General features: G+C 43.5%; 1 protein-coding gene across 1 annotated transcript in view; it reads left to right on the top strand.

The window, feature by feature from the left end:
• Nucleotides 1-348: 348 nt before the first annotated feature.
• The window catches only part of fbn1 (fibrillin 1), a 191,416-nt gene continuing 176,210 nt past the window's right edge, over nt 349-15,554 (top strand). The window contains exons 1-3 of the mRNA XM_033983222.2: nt 349-601; nt 700-1,058; nt 14,816-14,898. Of these exons, the coding sequence (XP_033839113.1) occupies nt 802-1,058; nt 14,816-14,898 (340 nt within the window). The 5' untranslated portion in view covers nt 349-601; nt 700-801. The remainder of the gene's footprint in view (nt 602-699; nt 1,059-14,815; nt 14,899-15,554) is intronic.

Here is a 15,554-nt window from a genome sequence, read left to right as displayed (position 1 = left end):
AAAGTGAAACTTATAAAACATTTTAATACGTTGGTTTGAGCAAATCTGTCATTTTCAAAACAATAAAAGGAAACATCCATCTAAATATGTGATGTGTTACAGTTAATACAACATAGAAGTAAATACCTCCTCTTTAATGCCCCATAGAAGTAAATACCCCCTCTTTAATACCCCAGCTCGTTCCTTTCCTCTCTCTTTCTGAATCCCTCTTGTTTGACTCTGCTCTTGTGCGTTTTCTCTCTTAACACATTGTATCGCGAGAATAGAGGGCGGAATTGAAAAAAAAAAAAAAAGAAAAAAAAAGTTTTCGGGGAAAGTTGATCGGCGCTGGGATGAGGAAAGGTCTGAGAGCGCAGAGGAGGGAGAGACGTTGAGCAGCTCCGACTCTCTGCTGCACACTCCTTAAGTTTATCTGCGCACAGTCCTCACGGCACGGCTCGCCACGGCACGTTACCATGCGCGCGCGTCTGTAGCATCATCCACGGACTTTTACGGACCTTTTCCAAACTTTTCTTCGCATTTGTCCAACTTTTGCTCACCGTTATTTAGCGCAGAGGTGATCCGAAGGAGTCTGAAGCTGATCTCCTGCAGTGGAGACAAGGTAAGACACAGGTTTTACAGGTTTTACGCACAGCCAACGTCGCTTTTTCACTTTTACGCACGGTTTTAAAAGTGTGTGTGTGTTGATTTGCTTTGCAGCTTTGACTCCAGACTGCAGAGTCCGCTCAGTGCACAGGACAGGAGTTTTCTGGGAGAGTTTTTTTTTGACTGCACTGGAGTTGTAGAGGCGCAGAGGACAGAATGCGGCACAGTGCGTGGAGCGGGACGCGGCTGCTGCTGATGGCCGTGCTGCTTTTGGCTGCTGTGCGGTTTGGACGCGCGGCTGAAGCGGCTGAAGCGGCTGAAGCGCCTGAAGCGGCAGAAGCGGGAGAACCTGTAGTGGAGGTGGGGCTTTTGAGGGTCGATACTCCGGAGTCCGAGCCCGGGACCAAGCAGCCACCTCCAGACTCCAGAGCCAGCAGAGCCAAGAGGCGCGGCGGCTCGGACGTCCTGAAAGGGTAACGTGACCCCAGCGTCAAACCATTTCACTCTTTACTCCTGCTCTGGCACGTTTTTAGAGAACGAGTGTTTAGACTGGAAACAGGTGTCTCTGTGTATGTGTGTGCGTCTTTTTGTGTGTGTCGGGGTGTATGTGGGTGTGCGTGTGTGTGTGTGCGCGTGTGTGTATCTGTGTGTGTGCATGTGTCTCTGTGTGTGTGTGCATGTGTCTGTGTGTGCATGTGTCTGTGTGTGTGCATGTGTCTGTGTGTGTGTGTAGGGGTGGGGGTGTGTGTGTCTGTCTGTGGGTGTGTGTGTGTGTCTGTGTGTGTCTAGGGCCTGTCTGCTTTCTATTGATTTATGATTCTTTTAAAGTGTTCTCCCGTGTTCTAACGTTGTTCCTCATCAAAATCATGTGTGAAGAGGTTTTAGATCATCCATCATGTTTGAGTAATCCAGAGATCTCTCCCTGGCCCTATTCAAACCCTCCTTATGGTTAGATGTAAGATTTGTCCAAGGCTCCGCCCACAAGCCTACATCACCCACGCTCCCACACGACAATTCTCCATAAATTTACAAAAACATGATACAAAACAACACACTACAACTTCACAAACCTGGTGTGATGTGCAGTAGTTTCATTAACACTGATTGTAATGTGATAGCGCTGTGAAGGGGGAGGGGCTTTGGATTCAGCGGCAAAAACTAAAATGAAACTTATAAAACATGTTAATACGTTGTTTTGGGCGAATTTAGCATTTTCAAAACAATAAAAGGAAACATGGATTTAAATATGTGATGTGTTACAGTTAATACAACATAGAAGTAAATACCTCCTCTTAAATACCCCATAGAAGAAAAATACCTCCTCTTTAAGCGTGCATTCCCAGTTCTCACCAGTAGGGGGAGTCGTGTACTATTTTCTAGCTCCCCAAGTTCATCCTCTGTCTCAGTTGTGCTCAGAACATGCTCCATTATGTCCCTAATCATGCACATTTAAGTTACAGATTATATCTTTAAATCCAGGTTAGTTTTCTCATAACTAATCACTCATGACTCCCTCTAGTGGTCAAGGCAGATTGCTGTATCTTCATCGGTTGTGTGTTGATAGAATAGGTGTATATGTGCATGCCCAAAATGTCCAAAATGTCCAAAATGTGTAACCAAATAAAGAATAAACAAAACGTGCAGATACAGAGACTCAGACTGTAGCGGCAGAGTGGTTAGCCTCTGTATCTTAGCGTAAACGTCGTTCTATTCCGGGTTTAGTCTCGTTCCCACTTGTTTGTCATTATCCCTTCGTCTAAAAGCATCTGTTTGGAAAAGGTGGGCGGGACAGGGACTAAAACACGTTCACACACACTCACACTCAGCACTGGAACGTCACGAAGTAAAAGTAGTTATGTACTGTAGTTTCTTTTACTTCACTACATTTGAGAGCAGTATCTGTACTTTCTACTCCACTACATTTTTGAACTGGTAAAGTAAAAGTATTTTTATAATAGTTTGAGACCTGCTGAAAAGGCTAAAAGTTTATTTTCAACATGGTTGTACTTTGAGCAAATATATATATAAAAAACAGCTGGAAAAAACTATCAATTCATTTGTTTCTGTTGAACAAAACTGAAAATCTGCATGAAATACTTCTGTCCAAACTTGACTGAACCACTAGACCTTTATTCATGTTTACATCCTCAATAGGACACAGTACAGTAAGTAGAATATCAGAAAAGAGCAGTAAAAAGTACTGTTTAAAGTAATATGGGCCAATTCACCTGGAAGCTTGAGGGCCACGAAAAATTGGTCTGAGGGCCGTATTTGGCACCCGGGCCACAGTTTGGACATGCCTGTTTTAACTTAAGTAGATTTTTTCATGTGACACTTTTACTTGAGATTTTTTTTTTTTTTTTTGCTCCAGTATGTGTACTTTTAAATTTAGTAATAAAGTTGAGTATTTCTTCCATCACTGCTCACATTGTCACATGTAAAACTTGTATTATTAGATCAACAGCTTGATTTAAAGTGTAAATATGGGTCAAATATCGGTTAAAGCTCAATTAATCAGTGTCAGTGTAATGTCCCACGAGGTTCATCTGGTCTTTGTTAATTTATTTTAATTGATTCTTTTTCCAGACCAAGGTTTAGTTTGTTTTCATCCCTGACAGTTTGGACTGCTCACTAGCGCTCTTCCTCATAGTGGCCACGTGATGTTACTGCCACGTGTCCGGTCAGCTCATTTAAACAGGTTTTGGCGCTGTCTTTCTACCGGCAGAGGCAGGACGTAAGTGCCATCTGCAGTCAGACGTCTTCAGCGCAGTATCCCAGGTGTGTGAGAGTAAAAAGGCCCTTCGTCCCGGTTTAAAGGGGCAAAACCTGTTTAAATGAGCTGACCGGACACGACGCAGTAATATCACGTGGCCACTATGAGGAAGAGCGCTAGTGAGCAGTCCAAACGGTCAGGGATGAAAACAAACTGAACCTTGGTCTGGAAAAAGAATGCATTAAATTTTTTAAAATGAACGTAATATTGACAAGAAACATGGAAACTCAATGTGTGTGTGTGTGTACCCCGCCTCAGGCCCACAGTAGCTACAGCCCGTGATCCTAAAGCAGACAAAAGTGACTCATTATTGGATACAAAACACACTTTCACCCAGATAAGCGCTTTGATGCTTCCAACCACAGCAAAACTACCCTAAATTATACAAGAAAAGCACTGGTCGTCATAACAAATATTAATCAGTAGAGTTTTGTTTCCAGATGTTTGAAGCCAATTTGACTTTTTGGAGCTTTCTCCCATGTTATAACGTCGTTCCCTCATTAAAATCATGTCTAAAGAGGTTGTAGATGTCATCCATGCATGTTTGAGTAATCTAGAGATCTCTTCCAGGCCCTACTCAAACTCTCCTTATGGTTAGCTGTAAGATTCTTTACGAGGCTCCGCCCACAAGCCTACATCACCCATGCTCCCACACGACAATTCTCCATAAATAAACAAAAACATGATACAAAACAACACACTACAACTTCACAAACCTGGTGTGATGTGCAGTAGTTTCATTAACACTGATTGTAATGTGATAGCGCTGTGAAGGGGGCGTTGTTGACGTTGTTTTGGGTGAATTTAGCATTTTCAAAACAATAAAAGGAAACATGGAGATCTAAATATGTGATATGTCACAGTTAATACAACATAGAAGTAAATACATCCTCTTTAAGCTTCCAGCTCCATCGACTCTGGCTCCAATTCACTTTCTATTGAAAAACTGTGTCCTCTCTCTGTGCCTGCTGCTGTCAGACTCAACATTTTGGTCTTTTGGTCTCGTATTAACCCACTCTACATGATCCTGGGGTTTTTATTTCACTTTTGTGTCTGTAAATCAAAATATGAACTTTAATAACAGACAAATCAGGTGCCTTCTTTCCCCGAGGTCACTTCAGTTAGCATTAGCAACAGGTTTGATTGACAGCGTTGCTAAGCGTTTGCTCCCTGCTAAACCAGTGGTGTGGGTGGAAAGAGGTGTTACCTTCAACAGCCTCACTCCTGATTGGCTCTTTGGTTGCTATGATACTCGCGGTCGGAACTCCAAATACGTGACCTTGGCTCCAGATTAGCCGCTATAACTGCTAGCCTCGATTAGCTTCATTTAAACTGACTATAGCGATGTAACAGTAACTAAAATATCGCAATACCGTACAGTCAGAAGTCTTATAATATATAGTCTCTTAAAAACTAGCTTAAAAAACAGAGGGAACTACATAGACCATGATCCTTTGCTCCGTTTCACTGCAGACTACATGAAGAAATGAGTGTTATTAAGCACTTTTAAATCTCAACTCTTTGGATAATGACGGAACCAAAGTCTCATATTCACAATGGAGCACAAACAGGAAGTGCGGCCATGCCCACTTCCTGTTTGGAACGCGGCGGCTAGCATGTTAGCTACGTCCATTTATATACACAGTCTCCAGCGTTGACATATTGATCCCAGCAGTGACACGCTCCTTGTACGGCTCATGTGGAACTGTACGAGTCTGTGAACCATGTGCCCTCCGTTCCTCCATCCCTCCATCCCTCCATCCCTCCATCCCTCCGTCCTCAGCGGGTCAGAAAACGCCCGAGCATTTCCCTAACGAACTTGAGACCCAACACTGACATTGTCTGGACGTTTTGGAGCAAAGTTTGGTAATTAAATATTGGCAAGAAAATCACATTCCAGCTCTGTGTGATAATAAGTGACATCGAAACAAACGAGGGCAACGAGTATGAGGAGAGAGGAGGGAGGGAGGGAGGGAGGGAGGGAGGGAAGGAGGGAGCGAGGGAGGGAGAGAGAGAGGAGAGAGAGGGCGCAATGAGTATGAGGAGAGAGGAGGAATGGAGAGAGAGAGAGAGGGAGGGAGTGAGGGAGGGAGAGAGGAGAGAGGAGGAGAGAGAGGAGGAGAGAGAGGGTGCAACGAGTATGAGGAGAGAGGAGGGAGGAAGAGAGAGAGAGGGAGCGAGGGAGGGAGAGAGGAGGAGAGAGAGGGCGCAACGAGTATGAGGAGGGAGGGAGGGAGCGAGGGAGGGAGAGAGGAGGAGAAAGAGGGCGCAACAAGTATGAGGAGAGAGGAGGGATGGAGAGAGAGAGGGAGGAAGCGAGGGAGGGAGAGAGGAGGAGAGAGAGGGCGCAACGAGTATGAGGAGAGAGGAGGGAGGGAGAGAGGAGAGGGAGGGAGGGAGGAGGAGAGAGAGGAGGAGAGAGAGGGCGCAACGAGTATGAGGAGAGAGGAGGGAGGGAGGGAGCGAGGGAGGGAGAGAGGAGGAGAGAGAGGGCGCAACAAGTATGAGGAGAGAGGAGGGATGAAGAGAGAGAGAGGGAGGGAGCGAAGGAGGGAGAGAGGAGGAGAGAGGAGGAGAGAGAGGGCGCAACGAGTATGAGGAGGGATGGAGAGAGAGAGGAGAGAGAGGGAGGGAGAGAGAGGGACGGAGAGAGGGAGGGAGAGAGGGAGGAGGAGAGAGAGGGCGCAACGGGCATGAGGAGAGAGGAGAGAGGAGGGAGAGAGGGAGGAGGAGAGAGAGAGAGAGGGTAACTGGTATGAGTGAGAGAGGGAAAGAAAGAGGGAGGGAGAGAAAGAGGGAGGGAGATAGGGAGAAGGAGAGAGAGAGCAACAGGCATGAGGAGAGAGGAGAGGAGGGAGAGAAAGAGGGAGAGAGAGAGGAGAGAGAGAGAGATGGAGGGTAACGGGCAGGTGTGAGTGGAGGGGGAAGAACAAGAAGGGGGGAGAACAGGAGGAGAGAGGGAGGGGGTAAGAGGGAGAGAGAGATGAAGATGGAGGGAGGGGAGGAGAGATGAGGGGGAGAGAGGGAGAAGGGGAGAGAGAGGAACAGGGAGGAGAGAAGAGGAGGAGAGCGAGAGAAGAGAGGGGAAGGGGAGGAGGGAAAGGGAGAAAGTGAGGGAAGGAGAGAGGGAGAGGAGAGATGGGGAGAGAAAAGAGGAGGAGAGAAAGAGGGCAAGGGGGAGAGAAGGAGGGAGAGGAGAGAGGGGTAAGGAGAGAGAAAGTGCGAGGGGGAAATAGAGAGATACAGAAAAGAAAGGAAGGAAGCAAGTGGGAGACAGAGAAGGGGGGAGGAAGGGAGGAAACGGAGAGAAAAGCAGCGAAGTGAGAGAGATGAGGGGTGGAGGTGAGAGAGAGTGTGGACAGAGAGAAGGACCAGGAGAAAGAGAAAAGGGGAGTTAAGTGAGTGTGAGGTGGAAGAGGGATGACAGGAACAGAAGGAGGGAGAGAGAGAGGGAGGGAGAGAGGCCAAAAACACCACACCCCAGTTATGGATAAATCACATGTGCAGCTGTTCAATGTGGGTCAATGCAAAAAGAAAAAAAAACAGCAGCTCAGACGGAGGGAAAAAAAGTGTCGATTTTACATTTTTATTTCAACCAGGAAGTGAAGAACTGACAAAGTGTGACATCGTCTTTATTACTACAGAGGAATGAAGCGCCAAAACTGCACCGCGAGCCCCTCCTCTTCACAAACGCGAGCTACAGCAGCCGTTCACAGAGCTGACTCGTAAAAACAGTGTGATTTTAGCAGTTTAAAGGTGCAGTGTGACGCAAAACTGACTGTTGTAGCTTTAATCCATGTTAGAACGTTGTTAGTGCGTCAAAAACAGACCTGGAGTTGTGTTTTGCTTCATTCACATACGTTTGAGTAACACTTTATTATTAGTCTGTAACATCTACAAAGGTCAAAATGCTCTGTTCCACCTTGTGATGTCATCAAGTGGTAGTTTTCAACAGTTTTAAAGAGAATTTGGCAACTCCAGAAGCTGAAATGATCCAAATGATTCTAGAAATGAAGGTGTGTGGAGTTTAAAAACACAGTGGAGCACTTCCTGTATCACCACATGATGACATCACAAGGTGGAACAGAGTGTTTTCAGTTTGAGAGAAGAACTCAGCCTAAATATGCAAGGTTTGTATGTTAAGTAATATTCCACAGGATGGCATTTAACATTTAACATAGCAGCAACATTTTGCATCTATTGAATTACAAGTGTTTTTATTGGGAAAAAAATAAAATAGCGCCTCTCCATAGATCTGATGTGTAACTGTAGCTTGATGGTGAGATATTCTTGCCCGACTATATGTGTGCGCTCCAGTCACATGACCAGTGCTGATCCGTCCTCTGGAAACATGACGGACTAAACCAGGACTAAAACAGGACTATAACAGGACTAAACCAGGACTAAACCAGGATTAAACCAGGACTAAAACAGGACTAAAACAGGACTAAAACAGGACTAAAACAGGACTAAACCAGGACTAAACCAGGACTGAACCAGGACTAAACCGGGACTAAACCAGGACTAAACCAGGTCTAAACCAGGACTAAACCAGGACTAAACCAGGACTAAACCGGGACTAAGCTTCTTTATATTGGTGTCTCTCTGTATGTTTCAAGTATAAGACACAGACTCGTATTCGCCCATGGACCACTAGAAAAGAAAAGGAAGCACTACCATTTAATGTGGAAAATCAGAGTATATTCAAAGAAAAGAAAGAGTGTGTTTTTTTATTATGGTATCGGTATTGAGTCTTTTTGTCCGTATCAAAATCGAGTTTGAAATCTTTATATCGTGACGACACAAATCAGGAAAAACACGTTTAAACATCACAGATAAAACTGCAGAGAAAGTAAACATGTAGTAAAAGTGGAACTAGTCAGAGAAAGTGCAGAGGAAACGAGTGAGGGAGGGAGAAGAGGAGGAGAGGGAGAGAGAGATGGAGAGGGAGGGAGAGAGAGAGAAGTGAGGGACAGGGGAGGAGAGGAGGAGGGAGGGAGGAGAGAGGAGAGGAAAGAGGATGGGAGTGGCAAAGTGGAGAGAGGAGGAGGGAGAGAGAGGGGAGAAGTGAGAGGAGGGAGAGGGGGAGAAGAGAGGGAGAGGAGAATGTGAAAGAGAGAGAGGGGTGAGGAGGGAAAGAGTGAGAAAAAGGAGAAGAGTGAGGGAGAGGGAGAAAGAATGGGAAGGAGAGAAGGGGAGTGAAACGGAAGGCGAGAGAGGGGTAGAGAGAAGAGGAGGAGAGAAAGAGAGGGTGTGAGAGAGAAGAGGGAGCATTGGAATTAGTCATAGGAAGTGCAGTGGAAAGGAGGGAGGGAGGGGGAGAAGAGAAGGAGAGGAAGAGAGGGGGAGGAGAGAGGGAGGGGGGAGAAGAGGAGGAGAGCAGGAGAGGGAGAAGAGAAGAAAGAGGGGTACAGGGGAGGAGAGGGAGGGAGGGAGGGAGGGGGGAGAGGAAAGAGGATGGGAGAGGCAAAGAGGAGAGAGGGAGAGAGGAGGAGGGGGGTGAGGAGGGAGAGTGAGAAAGAACAAGAGGAGAGAGAGAGGGAAAGGGAGAAAAATGGGAAGGAGAGAGAGCGGGAGAGGAGAGAACGTTGGAATTAGTCATAGGAAATGCAGAGGAAAGGAGGGAGAGAGGGAAGGAGGGAGGAAGCAGAGGAGAGAAAGCATCTGCGTCCGGTGGTGACAGAGAGGAACAGCATCCAGTTTATTGGACAGACTTTAAGTTCATTTGGAGCAGACATCTGTTTCAGGGGCACTGCTTCAGCCCATAGGGAAACATAGAAGCAGACGGCTCAAACATGCACAAAACCGACATCGAAACTGACAAGACGGGAACTTGGAGCGATCCCCACGTCGGACTTTTACTGTGTCGCTGAGCAAGACACTTTAAAGACCCCGTATTACACTTAGTTTTTTAAAATAATGTTATAATAATGTTGTTTCCTCATGCGTTGTGTTTCATTCACACATGTTTAACACACAAACCCTGCAGATTTAGGCTGAGTTCTTCTCTCAAACTGAAAAAAACTCTGTTCCACCTTGTGATGTCATCAAGTGGTGATACAGGAAGTGCTCCACTGTGTTTTTAAACTCCACACACCTTCATTTCTAGAATCATTTAGATCATTTCAGCTGGAATTGCCACTTATCTCCATTGAACTAAAGGTAAAATATAGCTTGAAAACTACCACTTGATGACATCACAAGGTGGAACAGAGCATTTTGAGCTTTGGAGATGTAGACAGACTAATAATAAAGGAAACAAAAAACAACTCCAGGTCTGTTTTTGAGGAAATAACAGCATTAGAACATGACTTAAAACTACAAGACTCAGTTTTGTAACATACAGGACCTTTAAACACCTTCACTGTACAAATATTTGAGTGCTTTTCTGTGATTGGTTAGAGTTAAAGACCCAGGGTTGCCAGATACATCGCAAATGAACACAATTAGCAAATCGCAAAGGCTGCCATTTTTGACCAACACAATCTCCTGTCTTATTCTGCATAAAACCGTCTAACCCTGTAGTTTAAATCTGTCCAAACATGTTCTGAAATGTGATTCTTGCATTAGTTTCCCAGTTTAAAATGTGAACTTTGAACAGAATCTGATTATTAAAACATAAATAAAATGCAAATCTGTTCGGAATTGCAGCGCTTGTCCGGAAAATCTCAATTATTTTCCCAAATCTTTGTTTTTCATCTGCAGGGCAGCTGTGGCTGTATAAATAACTACACATCACCAGTGTTTGGGGCTGAGAGTGAATAGTGATACTGTAATGTAAACGAGCCAGGGGTGTGGACAGAGAGGGGGCAAAGGGGTCTGTTGTACCGGGCCCCAGGGTTTTAGGGGGCCCAGAATTGGTCCTTCATCCTATTAATTTATATTTGGAAGAACGAAGGAAAAGCAATACATTGGTGACACAATCGCAATTTAATAATCTGTTAACAAATGTTTATCCACACACCTGCTCCTGTTTTTAATGTGTTATATGGACTTGTATACTTGTTTGTTTTTCTGCTTGTATTGTACTTTAAACAGGGCGCACATGAACAAGAGAGTCCAAGTGTTCTCATTGTGTTCCCCTGTATAAATAAAGAGAAAAAAATAAATACAAAATAAGTCAATAAATTAGGGGGGCCCATGTGAGGCTTCCTACCCTGGGTCTTGAAATTTCTGTTGATGGCCCTGAAACTCGCATCTAATATGTTATAGCTTTTTTCAATCACTTTGAGTCTAAATTTCAGCACAAATTTTCCAAACTTACCACTGAAGCAGTTTTCTCTTCGTATAAAAAATTAAAGTGTTAATATAAAGGTTTGTCTGTATTTTTATGCAGCAGATCGAGCAAAACTAAACATCGGCCTGTGCTGGACCGATATCCAATGAGTTAAAAAGTCCAAATACCTATCTATTTCTTTTGTGAACCAGGTTTTTCATTACGTTTCCTGCTTCATCGACTCTTGCTCCAATTCACTTTCTATTGAAAAACTGTGTCCTCTCTCTGTACCTGCTGCTGTCAGATTAATCATTTTGGTCTTAAAATGTTCGTATTAACCCGCTCTACATGGTCCTGGGGGTTTAATTTCACTATTATGTCTGTAAATCAACATATGATTAATAACAGACAAATCAGGAACTCCAAATATGCAACTCGGATCCAAATTAGCTGCTAACTGCTAGCCTCCATGAGCTTCACTGGAGCTGAACGCTGTGGGTCACACTTCTTTAAACAGACAAATTACGAAAAAACAGCAGAATGTACCAGTAATTAGCCATAAAATGGACTTATTCAGCTCTACTACAACAAAAATACACCAAATCTTTCACTTTTGCAAAGAAAAAGTACTTACGATAAAAATACTGCGCCTCAAAATATATGGTTCCGTCTTTCATATACTGAACGATAAGTCGATACAGTGATGATCAGGACAGGCCCAGATGAACCTCACTGGACTGTTTCACATTTGGTTCACAAAGTTAAATTTTTCAAACTGTTTGGCGCAAACGATTCGCCAGTTTTATTAATAAAAAGTTCCCAAAAATGTGCCAAAACGAATGAAAACTAAAGCTGTAAAGGCTCTGTTAAATCTGATTGAGGCATAAGTGCGTATTATGATTAGCATTAGCATCATTATAATTAGCATGCTCGGATTTTTCTCCGTAACAAAGACGCGCTTGTGTCACCGCTGCTCTGTAATATTTTTAGAGATAAACATTTAGCATGTTTGAGTATAATGGGGATAGTGATGGGTCGCCATGAGGCGGTTGTATAAATATTAGTTTCAGCTCGATCGTTTAAACTGTTGGTGCTGCCACAAGTCTGCAGACGCTTACGTAAACAACTGGGCAAGAAAATGTATCTTAATCAAATCAAACTTGTAATGTGAAGAAGTGTAATGTTCCTGGATGTGTTTAAAATGAGCAAAATGAATTAAGTCAACATTTTAAACTGTATTAAGAAGTGGACTAAGTGAGTGTGACGTCAACCACAGCGTTCAGCTCCAGTCAAATGAAGCTAATTGAGGTTAGCAGTTATAGCGGCAAAGGGCCAGTATCATAGCAACCAATCAGGAGCCAATCAGGAGCGAGGCTTTTGAAGGTAACGCCCCCTTTGCATCCGCACCACTAAGGAGCGGGCACTTAGCAACGCTGTCAATCAAACTTGTTGCTAACGCTAGGGGGAGTTACCTCAGGGAAAGAAGGCGCCTGATTTGTCTGTTATTAATGTTCATATCTTGATTTACAGACACAAAAGTGAAATAAAAACCCCAGGGTCATGTAGAGCGGGTTAATACGAACATTTAAGACCAAAATGACGAGTCTGACAGCAGCAGGTACAGAGAGAGGACACAGTTGTTCAATAGAAAGTGAATTGAGGCCAGAGTCGATGGAGCAGGAAGTGCACCGATGATCACTTCCTGTTTGGAACGCGGCAGCTAGCAGGTTAGCTACGTTCATTTATATAAATAGGCTATGGTGATGGATAAAGTACTCAATTTTGTTAAGTAAAAGTACAGATAAAGAGGTAAAAAGTTACTCAAGTAAAAGTATAACATGAAAAATCGACTTAAGTAAAAGTATTTAAGTACCTGTTCAAAAATGTACTTTAAGAGTAATAAGTAAAATGCTGTTCATTTGTTAGTGTAAATGTAGTAATACTGATTAAAAATGGGACATATTTTGGTCACAGTAACAATACAAATCTATTTTAAAACATTTTCTTATGAATTTTATGTACTTATTTTTGTTTTGCTCAAAGCCGAAGCTTGAACTCGAAAACTTTATTCAAGATGTTTCCACGAATATGGTAAAAATAACCCCTCAGATCATATGAAAAGTACTTTTACTTTTCAGTCCTATTCAAAAACTTAGTAGAAAGTACAGATACTGTTCTCAAATGTAGTAGCGTAAAAGTAAAAAGTATCCACTCTAAAATGTACTTAAGTAAAGTACAGATACCTAAAAATTCTACTCAAGTACAGTACTTTACTACTTGTACTTCGTTACCTTCCACCACTAGACGAATTACAATTAGCTAAATCTTAAAGCCCAACAAACACATGTGTCTCTGCTAAACTTTGAACTAGCCAAAACGAAAAGGGTTTGTACCAGGGCTCAACGAGTTTGTAATAACATCTATTTGTGATTTTTCTGACAATCTCTCTGAGTGGATTTGCGATTTACGGTTTTGTTTAAAGTTCACATTTTGAACACATTTAGAATAATTGACAAAAAGCTGAAATCTGAACTGAGAAACTAAAACAAGAATCACATTTCAGAACATGTTTGGACACATCTAAACTACAGGGTTAGACGTTTTGGAGTGACACTACCTCAGTTGGCAGAGCGTTTGTCCACAGATCCAAAGGTTTGTGGAGTGTGTCCTTGGGCAAGACACTTAACCACCCTCGCCCCCAGTGTCTGTGTACTCTGGTGTATGAATGTGTGTGTGAATGGGGGAGTGGTTCCTTGATGTAAAGAGCTTTGAGTGTTATATTAAAATGTGACCTTTTACCATTCACTATTAGGCAGAAGAGTGAATAGGACTAAAAATGGCAGCCTTTACGATTTAGCAATTATGTTTCGTTTATACACTTAATCCAAGGGTGTCAAAACACATTATCAAAGAGGGCCACATGAGCAAAATGGCTGCCGTCAAAGGGACAGATGGAAAATAAATGTAACTACTTTTTAAACTTGTTAATTAACTGTTTCTATATTTATTCCTCATTCAAGTTACAAATATTGCATATTCATTTGCAAAGAAGTAAAAAATATGGCTGTGTAACTGTGTATCTCCTGATAAAATGACATTTTAAGAGCATCATACCTTTTAATTTACCCTGTCGAGGGCCACATAAAATGAAGTGGAGGGCCACATTTGGCCCAGGGGCCTTGAGTTTGACACATGTGACTTAATCATTTTGTACAAATTCCATTCAAGATTGTAGTTTATGAAGAATAAACAGTTCAGTCTAACTCGAGGGGCACTATTTAGTGGATGACCAAACAATGGTGCACTCAACATTTGCCACAATGCACCTTGAAAAGCAGTGGGCATCAGTGGTCACTAGTCCCGGCGATATAGACCACAAGGCATTGTGGGAGTTGGAAAATCAATGGCAGACAGAGACAGGTCTTTAACTGGACACAACTGAATGAAGCAAATAGAAGCACTAGTTTATCTCACCGTGGATCCTGATTATGAATAAAACACTCTAAAATAAACTGTTATGGTATAAAGTTGCTAGCGGTAGCCGCTAACCTCAGCTTGAGCTGTTGAGAGCGAGAATTTCCACACCTCAGTAGGCATGGCGACGATATTGAAATTTTATATCGCAATTATCATGGCCAAAGTAGTTGCGATTAACAATTATATCACAATAATTATTAAAGTTGCTCATAGTTTAAAATGTTCTGGATTTAAATAATTATCATTTTAATGTTATCAGTAAGCTCCATGTTTAAACAACTTTTATTAAAAAAAATGTCTTATCAATGGAAACAACTATGATCTGGCAGAGAACATTGTGAATAATCAGGGCCATCAACAGAAATTTTGGGGGCCTGGGCCCCCTAAGACCCTGGGGCCCGGGACAACAGACCCCTTTGCCCCCCCTCCCCCCTGTTTTTTTTCTGCAGATTCTGGTGATAAAATGATGATTATCTTTGTTGGCGATTATGGTGATTATACCCTTTTTTAGCCCTTTTATCACGATAAACGGTATTATTGTTTATCGCCCCGTCCCTAATCAGAGTTGACCTTTTAGACTTTTTCATCCAGACACCAGAGTCACGTGACCTGAAAGTCGTGTCCTGCGTGTCCGAATCATTGAATGAGTCTGTGTAGACTCCTCAGGGCTGTGGAGTGAGTGAGGGATCAGGGGCTGGGGGAGACATTCGGACACGGTCCAAGTGTTCTCGTGTGGATTGTAATGTCCTGTTTTATCTCAACAGGCCAAACGTTTGTGGGTCAAGGAGCAACGCCTACTGCTGTCCCGGATGGAAGACCCTGACCGGAGGAAACCAGTGTATTGTCCGTGAGTGTCATCCGCTCCTCATCTTATCCCCAAACACTTTCACAAACATGGGGCTCGGGTTTGGGCAGGGAGATATCGCCATGGAAAAAATACAGTTTGCAGTAATGATGTAATTAAGAGAATGTCTAAGGCTGCTTAATTGTGACATTAAAGTGGGACTAAACAGATAAACTCCGCCCACAAACACATTTCAAATAGAGCTGCTAAACTGGGCGGGGTCTGGAGGACTAAAGGGAAGAGGGGCGGAGTCTGGAGGACTAAAGGGGAGAGTGAGGAGGAGGAGGGGGGGTGGGGTCTGGAAGACTAAAGGGGAGAGTGAAGGGGGAGGAGGAGGGGCAGGGTCTAGAGGACTAAAGGGGAAAATAAGGATTAAGGAGGCGGAGTTTAGAGCACTAAAGGGGAAAGTGAGGAGGAGGAGGAGAAAGGGCGGGGTCTGGAGAACTAAAGGGGAGAGTGAGGAGAAGAGGGAGGCGGGGTTTAGAGGCCTAAACGGGAAAGTGAAGGGGGGAGGAGAGGCAGGGTCTGGAGGTATAAGGAACAGCGTGATTGGTTTAACAGGTATCCACACTTCAAACTCCGCCCCTACAGCCATATGTTTGCAAACAGAAGCACCTGTCTGTAATCAGGGCAGTCTTGTGTGATGTCACCAGCTACTT

Source organism: Periophthalmus magnuspinnatus, chromosome 3 (assembly GCF_009829125.3).
Source record: "Periophthalmus magnuspinnatus isolate fPerMag1 chromosome 3, fPerMag1.2.pri, whole genome shotgun sequence".
Taxonomy (NCBI): domain Eukaryota; kingdom Metazoa; phylum Chordata; class Actinopteri; order Gobiiformes; family Gobiidae; genus Periophthalmus; species Periophthalmus magnuspinnatus.
Note: the sequence above shows the minus strand (reverse complement) of the source record. Positions and strands in the feature narration are given on the sequence as shown.